Raw genomic sequence first — 19443 nt, forward strand, 5'->3', positions numbered from 1 at the left:
TCCCTATACAGAAATTATGATCCTTAATTCTGACCACCTTACAAGGGGTTTTTTCTTACTTTTCTTACAAAAGGAATTAATTAGTCAAGAAAATGTGTAGGGCTCACTTTAATCAGCCCCCAAACTGGAGAGCCAGTTTCAAATCTGCAGTTTGCTGGTATTGTATTAGGAGTTTAAAGCAAATTGATAATTAAGCCTCAGTAATTCTCAATCTTTCCAAGAAGGGGATCAGGATAGTTTCTTTCTCTTTTTCCTCAGGCCTTTGTCACCAGGGTACCTACCACTCACCTCTTCCCAGAAGATTGGGTTGGACTCGTAACCTCCTACAGAGAGAGCATCCCCTTGGAGACGGAGATAGACAGAAGCATCATGATCCCGAACATTGGGCATGTTCTACAAAAACAAAAAAGAAAAAAAGACATGGGAAGAGGCTTATTAGTCTGGAAGGAAAGAGGGAAAAGGGGAAAGAAATGATTTATACAGATGTATTCTCTCATTCTCTCTCTCTCTCTCTCTCTCTCTCTCTCTCTCTCTCTCTCTCTCTCTCTCTCTCCCCCTCTCTCTCCCTCTCTCTCCCTCTCTCTTTTCCTTTACCTCCCTTTTTCCCTGTCTCTCTGTCTGTCTGTCTCTCTTTGTCCCTGCCTCTCTCAGCCATTCAATACATCTCTAAGTTTCTTCATAGCATTGAGATCTTTATCGATCCTGATCTCAATTCTGTCCCTTTATACTGGCTGCTCTTCCCTTCTCTTAAAATAAGTCATTGGCTACCCAATCAAGCAATTTCAAGTATAGGCTTTAGTCCTTGAAAAGGACTTTATAGTCCTTGAAAACTGGAGTGGAAACTTGATCAAGATCAAGAAGTGATCTGTAAATTATCAAGTATGTTGAGAAAGGAGGCATTGAAATGACTGGAGCAAACTTGTTGTTTTATTAAGATCCTGAGGGAAGAATTGCCTGGGTGGGAAAGAGAAATTTGAGTTAGCTTTGACCTCCTTCTTCCCCCCAATCTTATGAGCTATATCAGTCCAGAAGATTCTGGGCTTCACATCTTCCCCTTAAGTGTCTCAGCATTGTCTACTTGCCTTTCAATTGGCAGGAGTGTGTACACTGGGATAGAGAGACAAGGAGCCCAATAAAGAAAGCCCTGCCTAATGGGAATCTTATTAATGGGGGGAAAGGGCTTCTTTCTATGAAGAGTGGAAATTACCCCGGGGATTTTTCTTCCCCCCCCCCAAGCAGTTCTTCCTCAAGGATTTTACTGAATCACCAAGTTTGCCCAATCACTGAAATGATTCTCTGCTCCACTTGTTTCATAATTGCAGCGTGACCAAGTTTCCTAGGCCCAAACATAACATCTGGACTATGTCATTCCAGTTCCAAGATTTTTCCTATTTGGTCTAAAACCTGTAACTGAGATTGATTCAGTAGTCACTTAATCATTTACTTTGAGTGGAAGTGCTTTGAGTGGAAGTGGGGTGATTTGATTGAGGAGTTCAATTAACCCCTACACTGGCATATATATTTTATCCATGTCTATATGTGTTATATGTTGTTTCCCTGACAGAATCCTCTGAGGGAAAGGAATTGTTTTATTTTTGTCTTTGTATCCCCAGAAACTGCTACAGTATCTTAAGTATATAGTAAGTGCTTAATACATATTTTTTGGTTCATCGATTACTTGATTGGTTCCCTTATTAATATTCTATCCCTCTGAAAATTACTTTGTATATATTTAAAATATGCTTCTGTACATGTTGTATTCCCTTCCCCTGGCCAAGTGAGTTTTTGAGGGCAGGGACTTTTATTTTTATACTTTTGTGCCCTGTACCTAACACAACCAATCATACATAATTGGTAGTTAATAAATGTTTATCTAATTAAACTCACCCAACCAGAACTTGGCTCTATTACCACGAGGACTACATCATTGAGCCTTCCTGCTTCCATCAACCCAACCCCCAGTTTGTCATCCAAAACAAATGAAGCTGTTTTCTCATAGACATTAATAATTTTCTGCTGTCTCAATCAGCCATCAAGTTCAGTGTCAGCTACAGGCAAGGCACTGTGCCAACACTGCTTCTGGGTCTCTCTAGTATCTCCCCACTCTGGGAGGTTTTTCCTTGTCATGAGTCTCCTCATTTTCTCCATTTTTAACACCTAACCCAAAGCATGGAATGATATACCCCTTCCTCTCTTGCCCATCCAAACGCTACTCATTCTTCAAATCCCACCTCCTCCATAAAGCCTTTGCAGTCTCTAACTATCTGACCGTGGATAATTTCATCTCTTCATACCCATTGCCTTGAATCATATACACAGGGCAGGTAAGCCAGCCCAGGTGAAGCAGCAAGGCAGCCAGAGAGAGAAATAGAAGGCAGTGTGCTCCAGGCAAGTCGAACCACTAGCACTATCCTTTGACCACCATCTCCCTTCAGACCCTGATGGAATCAGCCTAGGACACCATACCCAAGAGCTTGAGAGTTGCAATGGCTATAATAAAGTGCCCTCAGTGATCATCCTGGGAAGCAGCCCCTGTAAAGATGTAGCCTGGTGACTGCTCCTGTAGGTATTAAAGTCACATTTATAGAAGACTCAGAAAGAAAAGTTCTTGCCCCCAAAATCCTTGGCATTGTCACAGAAATGATTTTGTCAGTGGAAATGACATGAAAGAAGACGCTTCAATATCTGTTTTGCTGCTGCACCTAAGGATTCTAGGATTTTTCCAACTGACTTTCAGCTGAAGTCTTCTATATATGTTGCCTCCTTTAGAATGTGAACTCCTTGAGAAGGGAGATTGTTTTACTTTTCTATTTGTATGTCCTGTCCTTAGCACAGTGCTTTGCATATAGTGGGCTCATTAATTCATTTTTATGCATACATGTCCACAGCTCCCAATTAAACAGTGAGTTCCTTGAGGGCAGAAACACTATTTTATTTTTCTTTTTATTGCCAGTACCTGGAATCATAAAATGTTAAAGCTGAAAGGAACTTCAGTGATCATATATTTCCCCTTCCTCTATACTGTGTGTGTGTAAGCTCCCTGAGGGTAAGTGACAAAGAATAACTCTTCCTGTCTTGCCACCCACCAGTGTTTAGTATAATATTAGGCCTAATAGCACATGCTAAAAAATAATAACACCCTCCTACTGATCTCCTAGCAAAGGGAGCCCCTAGGACATGGACAGATTCAAAGGCTAGCCCTTGATCCCAAAGAAATGTTACCAATTGCAGCGTGCTTTGTCTAGCTTGCTCAGGAGGAATATCTATATTCCAAAGCCATTTGCTGGAACATTTGAAAAAAATTCCTCACTGCCTTTGCTCTCTAGAGCCTCCGGATCATTGTTGCTACTCAACCCTAACCCAGTATTCTAGACAAGGTTTTCGATTGTTTAGATCTACCATGGATGATCTTTTACTTTTCAAAAATAAATGAGAAATTGGATGACTGATAGAGCTGATTAGCCCTTGTATTCCTTGTATCTTTCTTGTGTGTTTCATCAATGGTTTGTTTCCAAAAAGACCCATAGAGTTAACTTTAGGAAGTGGGTGGGCTGGATTTCTTGAGATGTAGAATTGGCCTTTAAACCTCAACACTATTCGGCCCACCCAGATGGAGAAAAAGTGAGAGATAAACAAGAGGTGGCTGGCTGAATGCTAATTGCCTTTCTCACCAGCCCTATTGCCCCCAGGTTCTCCTGGATTCTGGGAGGTCCGAATGGAGAGCAGACAGGATGTGTGATGGGTTGTACCTACCACCTGCCAGGGCAACCTGCCAATAAACAGTCCCAGATGAGGCCTAGAGGGCTTTTCCCATTAGACAGCCTGGAATGGGTGGTTGGGCAATTACATCCCTGAATAGTCATAAGCAAGCACCATATACTATAATAAAATAGTTGGGTTTCTGTTTGTTTTGGTGAATGGAACCTCAGGAAAGTCCTTGGCTACTTTCCACTACTGTGGTCATACTAATACTAAAGGGTCAATTGAGGATGGGAACTCAATAGCAACTCCCAATAATAATTCCTACATATATAGTGCTTTAAGGTTTACAAAGCACTTTACAAATAGTATGGCATTTGATTCTCACAACAACCCTGGGAGATAAGTGCTATTACTATCCCCAGTTTTATAAAGGAGAAAATAGGAATTAAGTGACTTATTCAGAGTCACACAGCTAATAACAACCTTCTAAGACTGGATTTGAACTCAGGTTTTTTTGATTTCTAGTGCAGTCTCCAGTCTAGCTGCTTCTTAATTATTCCCCTAGCTCCAAGCTAAGTCCTGGGGCTGTGGCCTTAGAGAAAGGATACCAGGAAATTCCAGCCCAGGAGTTTCAATTTTAGCCCTAAACATACCCTAAATCCCCATGTTATTTATATATTGTCTTCCCCCAATTAGAATGTAAGCACCACCTGTAAAGGTCAGGTGGTTTTTGCTTTTTCTTTCTATCTCCAGTACTTATTGTAGTTCCCAACATGTAATAAGTATGTATTGGTAAATAAATAAAATTTTAAAATAAGTGTATGATAAATGCTTGTTGACTGACTGTTCCTGGGTTATTCCCTTACAGCTTCAACAATTGTTATGCATCTGCAGATGTTCTGTTGAATAAATTGGGAATTTGCAGAATCCTACAAAAAAGGAGAGGGAAGAGGATAGACCCGGGGTAGAACTGGACCCACCTGTAACATCTTCTGGAACAAGAAATAGATCACAAAATTTGTTAGAAGGGATCATAGAAATCATCTAGTCCAAGCACTACCTCTACCAGAATCCCTTCTATAATATCTTGGAGAAGAGGTCATCCAGCCTCTGCTCCAACACCTCAAAATGATGACAACACAACCAGGAAGATCTTTTCCCTGCTCTGATATAAAGAAGTTTTTGTTCTCCCACCTCTTGAAGTTTCCACCAATAGCTCCATAAAGTGATATAATTGATCTAGATGGTCTTTCAGCCAGTCAAGAAACATTTAAGTGTCTACTATTATAATAAGCATTGGGGATACAAAAAGAGGCAAAAGATAGTCCCTGTCTTAAAAGAGCTAAAGATAGTCCCTGTCTTAAAAGAGCTATGTCCTTTGAGGTAGACGGGCCTCTTCTTTCAACACTAATCATCCTAATACTATCCTCCTTGAACTAAGAACAAATCTGACTTCTCTCACATGACAGCAATCCAAATACTTGCTAATTAATACTCTTCCCCCACCCTCAACCTTAATTAATGCTATTCTTGAGGCTAAATGTCCTTGATTTCTTCAACTGAGTTTTACCTTTATATAGTAGGCACTTAATAATGCTTGTTTCCTTCCTCCCTCTTTTCCTTCTTTCCTTTCTTTCCATCCTTCTTTCCCTCCTTCCTTTCTTTCTTCCTTCCCCTTTCTTCCTTCCTTCCCCTTTCCTTCTTCTCTCTTCTTTCTTCCTTCCCTCCCTCCTTCCCATCCTTCTTTCTTTCCTTCCTTTCTTCCTTTCCCTTCCTTTCCTCCTTTCCTTCCTTCTCCTTTATTCCTTCCTTTCCATCTTTTCTTTCCTTCCTTCTTCCTTTCCTCTCTTCCTTCCTTCTTCCCTCCCTCCTTCCTTTCTTTTCATTCATCCTTCCTTCCTTTCTTTCTTCTTTCCTTTCCCTTCCTTTTCTCCTCTCTTTCCTTCCCCTTTCTTCCTTCCTTTCCTTTCTTCCTTCCTTTTCTCCTTTCTTTCCTTCTTCTTTCCTTCTTTCCTTCTTTCTTTCCTCTCTTCCTTCCTCCTTTCCTCTCTCTCTTTCTCCCTCCTTTCTTTTCATTCTTATTTCCTTCTTTTCTTTCTACTTCCCTTCCCCTTCCTTTTCTCCTCTTCTTCCTTCCTCTTTCTTCCTTTCTTTCCTTTCTTCCTTCCTTCTCCTTCCTTTTCTCCTTTTCTTCCTTCTTCCTTCCTTCTTTTCTTTCCATCTTTCCTCTCTTCTTCTCCTTCCCCCCCCCCTTCCTTTCTTCTTTCATATGAGCTGGCCTATAGTATTCTCAGCAACCTTGTCACCTTTTCTAGACATGCTCCAAGTTGTAAACATTCTTCCTAAAATGTGGCATCCAGAACTGGACACAGTTCTCCACACCTAGTCTGACCTATTCAGAGAACAGCAAAACTTTCTCACTTAAATTAGAATGTCTGGTCAGCTTATCCTTACACCTCCTTGGATAGGAAAACTGGCCTAGCCTTAATTACTGGCTTAATCTCTTCTACATAATTTATTCCTTTACTCCTTTTGGCCAAGAAAAGATTAAGCAGGTCCTACAATAATAATTATTCACAGGTCAAAGAAGCTCTGTTTCAGACTCAAGGGCAAACTCAACAATGTAGTAGTGTAAGAGAGAAGCTAGAAATCCTCTTTCTACATTTGGAATTCCAGCAGTCCCTTTATTGTACCCCAGAACCCCATGATAAAAAAACCCCACAGAGCCTCAGAGTTGAAAGGAACCTCAAAGATTACTTGTATGACCTGTACCTGTAACATGAATATGTTTCATGTTACAGCACTCCTAACCAATGACCACCCCATCACTAGAGTCACCACTGTTTAACAAGACAGTCCAATTTATTTCTGAATAGAGCAGCATTGAGACCGAATGATACCAATTCTAAGTGTCAAACAACAAATATAGGTCATCCATTTCCTAAAGCTAACTCTCTGGGACTTACAGGAAATAAATTGTTAATAGATAACACAAAAAAAGATACAAGGAAAACTGTCCTTGTATTGACTTGATAACTGCGCTCCTTTTAACGTCCTTCCACCAAGTTCTAGCTGTCTCCTCATGATATGTCTTAAAGTTACATCCTTGCCTGTTGAAGTATGTCTTGCAGAAGCCAGTCCAAGTGTGGCCTAAGAGAGACCTCTAGTGGCTAACTGGAAGAAGAGAACGTGCTCCCCAGCATGCTCCCTCAAGTTGAATTCAGAACAAAATGCCAAATTCAGCAGTTGCTAGGTGTCTGGAAGACCCAGGAACAGACATCAGAGGATGATTTAAGATAATGGGATCCCTAAAATGATTTCAGAAACATAGGCAATTTGCTTCTACTAGGCTGGGCTTACCTTTCAATTATTTATTCCCTCTGTGAATGAATGGAAATAAAGCCATGCTTGGTCCCCAAAATTGTAAGCACTCTTCTCTGTTCCCCCTAATATTTTTTTAAATATCATGATTTCTCTTGTCTTGTTTACTTCCTTAGTCTTCACTGCCCATCAGGAAAAAGTAAACACTTTGTGGATAGAGAAAGTTTCATTTTTCTCAGAAAAATGAAGCACAGAAATGAGCACAGGGCCCTTATACATAGTAGAGACTTAATAAATATCACTTGGCTTAGATTCATTTTCTGGCTTATATCTTTTGTAGAAAAAAGTGGTCTTGGAGGGTGGGGAGCAAATCTTGAAACTCAAGTTGGCTTGTCATAGTGTCCTAGTCCATGTCAGTTTAGCTTTCATTAGCTCCACAAATAAGTCAGATATCAGAATTTCCTCCATGAATAAAATGCTCATTTCCAAAAAAGAGATGATGCATTTTCCAAAGGTAAATAGAAAAAGACATTTCAGATCATCTTCTTTTTGTTATGATGTGTATCTCTAACTTCATTTGTATGGTACTTTGAGATTTTCAAAGCACTTTGAATGTATTACCAGATTAAATCCTCACAACCCGGAAAAGTAGGTGCTAATATTATTCCCATTTTACAGATGAAGAAGCTGAGGTGGAGAGTGGTTGTCACTTCGACTGGTCATACAACTAGTAAGTCTCTGAAAGGGATCTGAATGTGCATGTTCATGACTTTAGCTCTATGTGCTATGTCAAACTACAATGTTTCCCCACTTACCTGGATTCCTTCAATGCGCTCAGTGACCACATAGGCATGATGCATGGCCACCAGTGGCACCTTCACTCTGGCCATCTTCCCCAAGGTACTGGCCCACACACCTGGGAGTAGAACACAGACCCATTAGAAACCACTGAGAACCCGGCTTCAGGCAGAGAGCAGGAGATCAGAGAACCATAGAATTCGATCTAGAAGGAACTCAATATCCTCTAATCCTTGATCATTAGAAAGGGTCATCCATTTATTATCTATCTTTATGACCTTAAACACACCTTGCTTCAGCTTCCTCTATTATCAAATAAGAGGTCTCTGAGGGTGCTAAAATCTATAAAATAATCTCTCATTTTATAAATGAGGAAGTTGAGGTTCAACTCAGAAGAGTAACTTTTAGAGTAACTCAAAAGATTTGTTTGAACTTAATTGATGCAGAGGGAATTATACAGAATCAAGAAGCCAATCTACATAATGGCCACAATAATATAATAGAAAATAATCCTAAAAGACTTGAGAACTCAGATCAACACATTGACCAATCTTAACTTCAGAAATCTAATTGATGAAGTGTACCTCCCTCCTCTCCAAGGAGAAGCTTCTGTGGCTAAGCTTCTTTTTTTTTTCTTCAATTTTCCAAATACAGGTAAAGATAATTTTCAATATTCATTTTTGTTTGTGTTCCAATTTTTTTTTCTCCTTCCTTTCCTTACTTCTCCCCTCCCCAAGACAGTAAGCAAAGTGATATAGTATATAATCCTTTTAAACACATTTCTATATTTGTCATGTTGTACAAGAAAAATCAGATCAAAATGGGTTAAAAAAAAAACATAAAAAGAAAAAGTAAACAAAAAAGTAAAAATAGTATACTTCAATTCATATTTGGTCTTCATAGTTCTCTCTCTGGATACAGATGATATTTTCCATCCCAAGTTTATTGGAATTGTCTTAGATTGCTGTATTGCTAGAAGAGCTAAGTCTATCATAGTTGATCATCACATAATCTTTTGTTAACTGTGTTCAATATTCTCTTGATTCTGCTCACTTCACTCAGCATCAGTTCATTTAAATCTTTCCAGGCTTTTTTTTTTCTGAAATCATCCGCTCATCATTTCTTATAGAACAATAATATTCCATTACATTCATAGACCATAACTTTTCCAGCTATTGCTCAATTGATGGGTATCCACCTAATTTATAATTCCTTGTCACTACAAAAAGAGCTGCTACAAACATTTTTGCAAATTTTACAAAAATGCAAATTTTCCCTCTTTTATTTTATTTTATTTAATAGCCTTTTATTTACAGGTTATATGTATGGGTAACTTTACAGCATTAACAATTGCCAAACCTCTTGTTCCAATTTTTCACCTCTTACCCCCCACCCCCTCCCCCAGATGGCAGGATGACCAGTAGATGTTAAATATATTAAAATATAAATTAGATACACAATAAGTATACATGATCAAATCGTTATTTTGCTGTACAAAAAGAATCAGACTCTGAAATATTGTACAATTAGCTTGTGAAGGAAATCCAAAATGCAGGTGGGCATAAATATAGGGATTGTTTCCCTCTTTTATGATCTCTTTAGGATACAGACCCAGTAGTGACACTGCTGGATCAAAAAGTATGCAGTTTTATTGCCCTTTGGGCATAATTCCAAACTGCTCTCCAGAATGGTTGGATCATTTCACAGTTTCACCAACAATGTATTAGAGTCCCACTTTTCCCACATCCCCTCCAACATTTATCTTATCATCTTGTCTTCTTAGCCTATCTAAGAGGTATGAAGTAGTACTTCAAAACTGTCTTAATTTTACAGCAGAACTTCTTAAACTGTGGATCTTGATCCCACATAGGGTTATGTAACTAAGTGTGTGGGGGTTACAAAATGATTTATGCAACTCTAAGATACCACTACACACCTGTCAGATTGGCTAAGATGACAGGAAAAATAATGATGATTGTTGGAGGGGATGCGGGAAAACTGGGACATTGATGCATTGTTGGTGGAGTTGTGAACGAATCCAACCATTTTGGAGAGTAGTTTGGAACTATGCTCAAAAAGTTATCAAACTGTGCATACCCTTTGATCCAGCAGTGTTACTACTGGGATTATATCCCAAAGGGATTATAAAGAAGGGAAAGGGACCTGTATGTGCACGAATGTTTGTGGCAGCCCTTTTCGTAGTGGCTAAAAACTGGAAACTGAATGGATGTCCATCAGTTAGAGAATGGCTGAAAAAATTGTGGTATATGAATATTATGGAATATTACTGTTCTGTAAGAAATGACCAACAGGATAATTTCAGAAAGGCCTGGAGAGACTTACACGAACTGATGCTGAGTGAAATGAGCAGGACCAAGAGATCATTATATACTTCAACAACAATACTATATGATGACCAGTTCTGATGGACCAGGCCATCCTCAGCAACGAGATCAACCAAATCAGTTCCAATGGAGCAGTAATGAACTGAACTAGTTATGCCCAGAAAAAGAACTCTGGGAGATGACTAAAAACCATTACATTGAATTCCCAATCCCTATATTTATGCCCACCTGCATTTTTGATTTCCTTCACAAGCTAATTGTACAATATTTCAGAGTCTGATTCTTTTTGTACAGCAAAATAACGTTTTGGTCAGGTATACTTATTATGTATCTAATTTATATTTTAATATATTTAACATCTACTGGTCATCCTGCCATCTAGGGGAGGGGGTGGTGGGGGGGTAAGAGGTGAAAAATTGGAACAAGAGGTTTGGCAATTGTTAATGCTATAAAGTTACCCATGTATATATCCTGTAAATAAAAGGCTATTAAATAAAAAAAATGATTTATGATTTTTATCAGTAAATGTTTGATTTCTATACCTATTTTATATACCTTTACACCTGGCATAGCATAAAAATTTCTTCAAGTGGAAATGGTTTAAGAATCCCTGAACTATGGAAGCTATATGAGGACTATGCTATCGGATGTGATAAATGCATCTCTTTGTTTTACTTAATTGTATTTCTTTACTAAATAAGAAAAGGGTGGTGTGGTATGGGAAATGATAGCAGTAGGTTTGGTTTTTTTTTAAGAACTGATAATTTTTTTAAAAGATGAAATTCAGATGATTTCTCTAAGGTCTCACAAGTAATAAACTGTAAATGGGCTCCTGAATTTAAAGCAATTACTCTTTCATTTGTACTAGATTCAGACATGTAGGTAAAAGGATTTAAAGAAAAGATCTGGGGGCTGCCTAAAGACCAAGCATTATGGAATAGAGAGAGGAGGACTTCTCTTTTCTCTCTGCCTCCTCACTCTACTCCAAGAAGAGATCCCACAGAAAGGCTAGTACAAGCTGTGTGGATGTCTAGGCCTTCTTACCTGCACAGTTGACCACACAGGGAGTCTGGATGGAGCCATAGTCAGTATCTACTGCTGACACCCGCCGTACACCAAAGTCATCTGTTCGCACCTGAATGCCAGTCACTGGGCAGTTCTCAATGACCTAGTGTTCAAGTTCAAGTTCAAGGTTTTTTTTTTAAGTGACTGAAACAAGACAAATTTCCATTCCTAGGTTCAGAATACTTGGGTCAATAGCAGTTTGCAGGTATATTGTACTTTATATAATCTCTATGGCCCTTACCTGTTTTGTATAAATAACAGATTTTATGGATGAAATTTTTTTAATGTATATATTCAGGAAAATATGTAAAAATGAACCTTCCATTTCATAAAGAGAAAAATCCATATTTTATTTTATTTATTATGTAAATATCTAGATGTTCATTTACAGAGCTTGCTTAAAGAGAAATTCATTTATCTGGGGGCAGGAGGTAGATCTTGGCTCTATGTGAGATGGTCAAAAGAATGTCAAACCTGCAACTCAACTCCTTACTTCTAACAATAATTAATAACAAAAATAAGAATAAAAATGTTATCTTTTTAAAAATAGCATTTTAAACTTTTTAAAGCAATTTATAAACAAAATCTTCTTGGATCTACAGAACAACCTGGAAGTAGGTGCTATTATCATCACATTTTATAGATAGAATAAGTGACTTGCCATAGCTAGTAAGTTTCTGAGGATTTGAACTTAGGTCTTCCTGACTCCTTGTTGTTGGTCCTTTGTTTTCAAAGAGGAGTTATAACGTCAAGAAGGTGATATCTTGACTTGCAAATAAATTGGTTTTAAGTGAGACAGAGCTAAGCAAAGTCATCAGTCCACCCTTTCCCCCAGAGTCATCTGTCCAGTGTCAGGCCATAGGTCAGGATGACTGGCCTGGGATGCAATGGGCGATCTTGGCCTTTTTAAGCTCAGGTTTTTCCAGGTTTCAGTTTGTTAGAAGTAACACCCATTCAGAAGTTCACCCAACTTCCCTACTTATTCTATTATTGTGTTTTTAGTTGTTGTTATTGGTTTTTGTCTGTTTGAGGTTTCTTTGCAAGGCAATGGAAGTGATTTCTGCAGGATCATAAAATTAGTAAGTGTCAAGTGTCTGAGCCCAAATTTGAATTCGGATCCTCTCTCTCCACTGCACTACACCAACTAGCTATCCTCATTGTTGTGGATTTTTTTTTTAAACTGGAACAAAATTTTATGCAGTTTTCATTTATAATTTCTTGAATATAGTTCTGAAAAAAAAAACAGTCTTCAATAAAGCCCATTGGGATTCAAAGGGAACTCCTTGAGTATGTCTTCAAACCCAAACCATTCTGGCTCCTGACTTCCAAGCCAACACTCTAACCATGGTGCTATCCAGCTGCCTCTGAAGTCAACAAGGTCCTATTGCCAATGCTACCACTCCCTCTGATTGTCTCAGAAGGAAAACATAATCGCCCATTTTATTGAGAAAGGAAATGAGGCACAGAGAAATCAAATGACTGCCCAAAATCATAAAATAAAGTACAAATGCAACCCAGCTCTCTTGCCTCAGAATATAGTGCCCTTTTCTGAGTGGTGAGGAGTGTCTAAGGTCCTGCATGAGTGTCTTCCATACCTGGGCTCCCCGGGCAGTGGCTGCTCTAGTGAGAGTGGTACAAGTGCCTGCAGGGTCCATAGTGCCATCATGGGGGACATAGAGAGTGCCATAGAGGTCATCCACATTCATCAGAGGGTATAGTTTCTTGGTCTCTTCTGGAGTCAAGACATGGGACTCTATCCCATAGGCTTTGCCAAGCTAGGGGTAAGAAAGACAAATCAGACCACTGGTCCCTTTTCTGAGTCCAAACAATGAATTCTAATCTAGCCATACAGCTCTTACCACCCAATGATGTGCCCAATTTATACACTGATTCTTCCCTATGTGCATGCTTATTTTGAAACATGGAAAGCACTCCCACCTTTGTCACATACCTCCAAATAGTACTTTCCTTTAAGAACTGGCCTAAATCTCATTCTCTTCAGAACTCTCCCTAATTGCTCCCACCCACAATAGTCTCTTCATTCTCTGACTACCTTACAGTGTATATCTAATGCTTTATTACATTTGGTCTTATAGGGTTCTTTAATTCTGTGTGTGTGTGTATGTGTATGTGTGTGTGTGTGTGTGTGTGTGTGTTTTCAAAAAGAGCGAGAAGAAGGGTAAGGAGGGAAGGGAGGAGGAGGGGAGAGAGGAGGAGGAAAAAGAAGAGGATAAAAAGGAGAGAGAGAAGGGAGAAAGAGGGAAAAGGAGGGGGGAAGAGAGACAGAGACAGACAAATAGAGACACACAGAGAAAGAGAGGCAGAGGGAGAGAGAAAGGGGGAGGGAGGAGGAGAAGGGAGAAAGAGAAAAAGACAGGGGGGAAGAGAGACAAAGACAAAGAGAGAGAAACAGAGACACACTAGAGAGAGATACAGAGGAAGAGAGAGGAGAGAAGAGAGTAGATGAAGGGAGAAAGAGGGAAAGAGAGAGAGGAGAGAAAGACAGAGACATGGGGAGAGAGGGACAGAAAAAAAGAGTGAAGAATAGAGAGGGAGGGAAGGAGAGAGAAAAAAAGGAAAAAGATAAAAAGAGAATGAATGAGAGATAAAGAGAAATTAGGGAGAGAGTAAGGAGAAAGGGAAGGAGGGAAGGAAAGAGAAAGAGGGAAAGAGAGGGGGGAAAGGGAAGGGAGAAGGGAGAAGAGAAGAGATGAGAAGAGGGAAAGGGAATGAAGTTGATAAATGTGAAGAACAGCAAGCCTGCACCCCTAACTCAGCCCTGCCCCCAACCATGCCTACCGACATGAGGCGTTTGTATTCATCCAGTCGTTGGCGGTTGGAGGCAATGAAGAGCCCCCCGTTTTGGATCCAGCCAGTGTGCAGTCCTGTCTCCTCCTGCAGGTCATGGCTTACCACCTGACGAGTATGAGCCAGGAGCTCCACTTCCACATCACTGGGTCGAAGCTGCCACAGCAGACCTGGAGAGGAAGAGATACAATAAGTATAGGCTAAGACTCAGGTCCTTATTAGCTCCTACTGAAGGATATAGTCTATGGTGACTCTACAACTCATATACTCCACATAACTTGAAGCTCAAGTTATGATAATCTGGTTTTTTTTCCAGTTGCTGGATTAAGGGACAAAGTGCAAATACCCTGATTTTTAGTCCCATAGGGCAATTCTTTTCACCTTTCTCAGTCTCAGTTATCCCCATCTATAAAATGGAAATCTCAAACAAATCCTGTATAGTGAACATAGTTTAAATATTTGCTGAAAGGGGAAAAAAAAGTTCTCTCTGAGAGCAACTACAAAGCGTTTTGAGCCCTTCGGAGATAGGCTTTAGTGCTCCTTGCTTTCTCAGAGAAAGTTGAGAATAACATCAGCCAAGAAACCAAGAATCACTCGTGTCAAGAATGTGTGACCTTAGAGAAAAAATTTCCCATCTCAAGGCCTTAGTTTCCTTATCTTTAAAAATGAAACAGTTGGCAAGGAAGGCCGAGTGGGCTGAGGACACAAGGCCTTGGGATCCCAGCTATAACTTCAACCAGTAGATTCTCAGGCTATGTCCTCCACATGGTCCTGCCTATAATGGCCCTGAATTCATGGGGTTATGAGCAAAAGAGAAAGGGAAAGAGTCTGAAGAAGCGGGCTATTGACCTTTCCAGAAAAAGGTTGAAAAACAAGAAACTTAAGACAGAAAGACTGGGTATAATCCAAACTCCCATGTAATTATACCAACTCTGACATTTAAAAAAACTGAAGGAAAAATGTGTAAATTTTTTGAAAAACCATGATTCATTAAACAAATAATAAAATATGCAAGAAAATTAGCCCCCAAATCCCAATGAAATAGGATTCTGAGGACTCCTCAGAGATCATGAAATAAGAGCAAGAAACTCCAGAATGCTTCAAAAGTGAAATAAAACTTTTAAAAGAAAATATTAGGATAGAAATTAGGGCAGAAATGTGAACACTCAAAGCAGAAATAATGATGAGAGCAGAATAGATATCTTAGATACAGAACAGGAGATTCTCTCCAAAGAAGCAAAAAGTCAGGGATTTTTTTTTCTTTTCTTTTTTTTTTCTTTCTTTTCAACCTGATTTGTGATCATATCAATTTAGGGACATCTGGGTAAAAAACTTCACCAATGCAGACTTCCTTTTGCAATTTATTGTCTCAGAAAGGTAGTTGGGGTGCTTGAGAAGTTAAATGATTTATGTGCAGTCAGTTATGTGTGTCAGTAGTGGAACTGGAACCCATCTCTTCTTGAGTCTGAAGACAGCTGAAGAGAGCTTTCTGCCCACTACACCATACTCTTTCTTTGTGGTAGATTTGGGATTAAAAATAGAAAATTTGGCGGAAGAAAGACAAAATATTAGCAATTTTGAAAGAACACATGAATTTTGTGCTAGCCAAAGTGATTGATCCTAAAGACAGGATGTGTAGAGATATAAATTAAATTGCAATCCCAAATAACGTATCCTGCAAAAGATAAGCCTAATCATTAAGGCAAAAAGATGGACCTTGAACAAGGCAGAGCTATTTAGGCCAGTATGGCTCCAACCCCACCTCCCAACCAAAAAACAAAGGTAAGTGCTGCATTTGGGCTGCAAACATTCCAAATAAGAAAAACAGAGGGAGGGAAAAGGATCCACATGTGCAAAAATGTTTGTAGCTGCTCTTTTTGTGGTAGCAAAGAATTGGAATATTAGTCGATTCCCATTAATTGGGTAATGGCTAAACAAGTTGTGGTATATGAAGATAATGGAATATTATTGTTTTATAAAACTTATGACCATGATGACTTTAGATGGGCCTGGAAAGATTCAATGAACTGATGCTGAGTGAAACAAACAGAACCAGGAATACATTGTACACAGTAACTGCAAGATTGTAGGCTGATTAATTATGAAAGACTTTGTTCTTCTCAGTGGTCCAGTGATTTAAGACAATCCCAACAAACTTTAGGTAGAAAATACAATCTGCATTCAGAAAAAGAACTATGGAGACCGACTGTAAATAGATACTTGCTGTATTTGCCTTTTTTTTTTTTCTGTTTTTTTCCCTCTCATGGTTTTTCCTTTTAGTTCTGATTTTTCTCTCCCAACATGATTTATAAAGAAATGTGTTTTTTTACAAAGTAATCTGCATGTATAACCAGAAAAAAAGCAATTGATTTAAAAAAAAGAGAGAGAAACAGAGGAAAGGCAGATTAGATAAATCCTATAGTTGAGAAAACACTAAATAATTTAACCAGTACTCTAATATTGGTATTAACAAATAAAGACATTAAATTTAGAGTAGTTAACCCAGTTAGCATAGTTTCCTGACTTCTTCCAACTTTGTTTAGCAGCTTATGAATAACAATGAAAGAGGCAGATTGTGGGAGTAATCCAAAGTTGGATATGTCATTACATCTACAGGATCAAGGGGCATAGGATTTGGGTTTAGAGGATACTGTAGAGTTGTTTCACCAAATTTCATCAAAACACCAAAACTCAACTCAAATAGGAAAGGGAGGAGAGTGCGAAACAGTACAAGAATGATGGCTTCAAAAAGAACTGAGGGATAGAGGGAATGGAAGTCAAGATAAGGATGAAGAAGGTTTATAAGGTATGAAATAAAAGATGTGATCAGATAAAGGAATCAATTAGGAAGAAAGATAATATTTGTATTGCTGCTGTGAGGGCCAAGTTGTGATTAAATAACTTGTAGTGGACACTAGTCAAGATAGAGTAGGGAAAGAGAAGACTTTTCCTAGAAAAGGCCCTCTGGGGCAAAAGATACAAAAGGTCTTGTCTTCAGTTTGTTGCTTTACACTTGATGTGGCCCTAAGGTAGGTGGGTCTCTGTTATCCTCCAAACAAAAGATATAGATACATTTATTTTCTCTCCTTAAGCCTCCCACAACATTTGCTCTTTCTTTACTCTCAGATGAGGAACTGTCCTTTTATTTCAATGAAAAACTTGAAAATATTTGCTAAAGGGTACCCTTTCTACTCTCCTCTCCTTCTCTTCTCACTTTATTCAGTGAAAGCATCTGAAATACCCTACTATCTTCTTCATTCTTACATAAAGAGGAAGCTAGCCCTTCTTTATGTCAAAGTAAACCTCTTCACATATAACTTTGATTCCATTTCCTACTAATTTTTCTTTCAAGTCATTCCCACTACCTTACTCTTCCTCCTCTTCCTTCTCCTCCTCTTTATCTTTTTCTTCTCTTCCTCTTCTCCTCCTCCTGTCCTCCTCCTCTTCTTTCTCTATCTTTTCCAATCTCTCCCTATCTATTAGTTCTTTCTTTTGTTTACTCCACATTCTCAAGTCTCACACATTTTTAAGGGGGAAAAAAGTCTCTCACTCAATCCCATCCTGATATCATCTTATTTTACCTCCTTTCCATGGCCAAACTCTTTGAAATTTGTCTGTGTCAGAGCTTCTACTTCTTTTGTCAATTTTTTCTAAGCTTCTGGTATTTCCTATCTTATCATTCAGCTGAAACTACCCTCTTCAATGTTACCAAAATGATCTCTTAACTGCCAAACCTCATGGATTTGTCTCAGACCTCATCCTTTTTGATCTCTGCAGCATTTGATACTGTGGATCACTTTTTCCTCCTGGATACTCTCTTTTCTCCACTTTATCTTGACCCTAATCTCTCCTGGTTTTTGTCTAATTCATCCATGTAGATATACATTAACTGGGTGTACTTTAAAGCTCTGTCTTGGACTTTCTTCTCTTTTCTTCTCTTTCACTTGATGATCTCATCAGTTCCCCTGGGTTCAGTTATCATCTCTCTGCAGATGACCCCTAGACCTGCTCAATTAATTCTAAACTCCCTATCCCTTCAGACATCACCAACTGCCTTTTAGTTATCACAAACTGATTTCTCCCATAAGCACCTCAAACTTAATATATCCCAAACTGAATTCATTATCTTTCCCTTTTGTCTATTAATTTCCTATTCTATTTTCCTATTCCTATTCCCTTGCCTATTACTACCATCCTCTCAGTTATCTATATTCAAAATCTCAGGGCTGTTCTTGACCCCTCTCACTAATCACACATGTCCAGTCTGTTGCAAAACTTTGTCATTTCTACCTTCATAACATCATTTTTATATGTTCTCTTTATGTCACTGACACAACTACAACTCTTTTTCAGGCCCTCATTACTCTCACTTGGACCATTGCAATAATTTATTAATTGTTCTACTTCAACTTCTTAACCAATCCCCACCCCCCAAAAAAAGCAAACAAAAAACCCAGAAGACTTCATAAAATTAAAAAAGATAAATAAAATTACTTGAAGTTAAAAAGCTTTTGCATGAACAAAATCAGTAGGAGACAAAAAGGGGGGGGTTGAAATAGTTGTTTAAGTAAAAAATCTTTGCAAAATATTTCTGATTAAAGTTTGACATCCATGATATTTAGAAAATTAACACAAATATATAATGCTTGAGCATTCCTCAATAGACAAGTAGTTAAAGTATATGAACAAAGTCCTCAGCAGTATTACAAACTATTAACAACTAAATGAATTACTACTATAATCCACCACAAAAAAAAATGCACATTAAAATGACCATGAAAATTAGCATACCCATGGTATATGAATGTTATGGAATATTATTGTTCTGTAAGAAATGATCAGCAGGATGAATACAGAGAGGCTTGGAGAGACTTACATGAACTGATGCTAAGTGAAATGAGCAGAACCAAGAGATCATTATATACGTCAACAACGATACTGTATGAAGATGTATTCTGATGGAAGTGGATTTCTTTGACAAAGAGACCTAATTCAATTTCAATTGATCAATGATGGACAGAAGCAGCTACACCCAAAGGAAAAAAAAACACTAGGAAATGAATGCAAACTGCTTGCATTTTTGTTTTTCTTCCCGGGTTATTTTTACCTTCTGAATCCAATTCTCCCTGTGCAACAAGAAAACTGTTTGGTTATGCACACATATATTGTATCTAGGATACACTGCGACATATTTAACATGTATAGGACTTCTTGCCATCTAGGGGAGGGGATGGAGAGTGGGAGGGAAAAATCGGAACAGAAGTGAGTGCAAGGGATAATGTTGTAAAAAAAAAATTACCCTGGCATGGGTTCTGTCAATAAAAAGTTATTATAATAAATAAATAAATAAAAGAAAATTAGCATACCCAGAAAATTGGTACAAGTGACAAAAGATAGTGGTAGT

General features: G+C 38.5%; 1 protein-coding gene across 4 annotated transcripts in view; it reads right to left on the minus strand.

Moving 5' to 3' along the window:
- Nucleotides 1–19443, minus strand: part of SARDH (sarcosine dehydrogenase) — a 139647-nt gene that overhangs the window by 107245 nt on the left and 12959 nt on the right. For 3 of the 4 annotated variants that reach the window (XM_031949431.1, XM_031949429.1, XM_031949430.1), the window contains exons 3-7: nt 14031–14209; nt 12827–13006; nt 11211–11334; nt 7839–7939; nt 289–393 (exon numbers count right to left, since the gene is read on the minus strand). In XM_031949431.1, coding sequence (XP_031805291.1) covers nt 289–393; nt 7839–7939; nt 11211–11334; nt 12827–13006; nt 14031–14209 — 689 coding nt within the window. Of the gene's footprint in view, nt 1–288; nt 394–7838; nt 7940–11210; nt 11335–12826; nt 13007–14030; nt 14210–14420; nt 14608–19443 lie in introns of those variants that run through there. The other variant, XM_031949432.1, reaches the window with a different exon arrangement.

This window comes from Sarcophilus harrisii, chromosome 2 (genome assembly GCF_902635505.1).
Source record: "Sarcophilus harrisii chromosome 2, mSarHar1.11, whole genome shotgun sequence".
NCBI classification, from domain to species: Eukaryota; Metazoa; Chordata; class Mammalia; order Dasyuromorphia; family Dasyuridae; genus Sarcophilus; species Sarcophilus harrisii.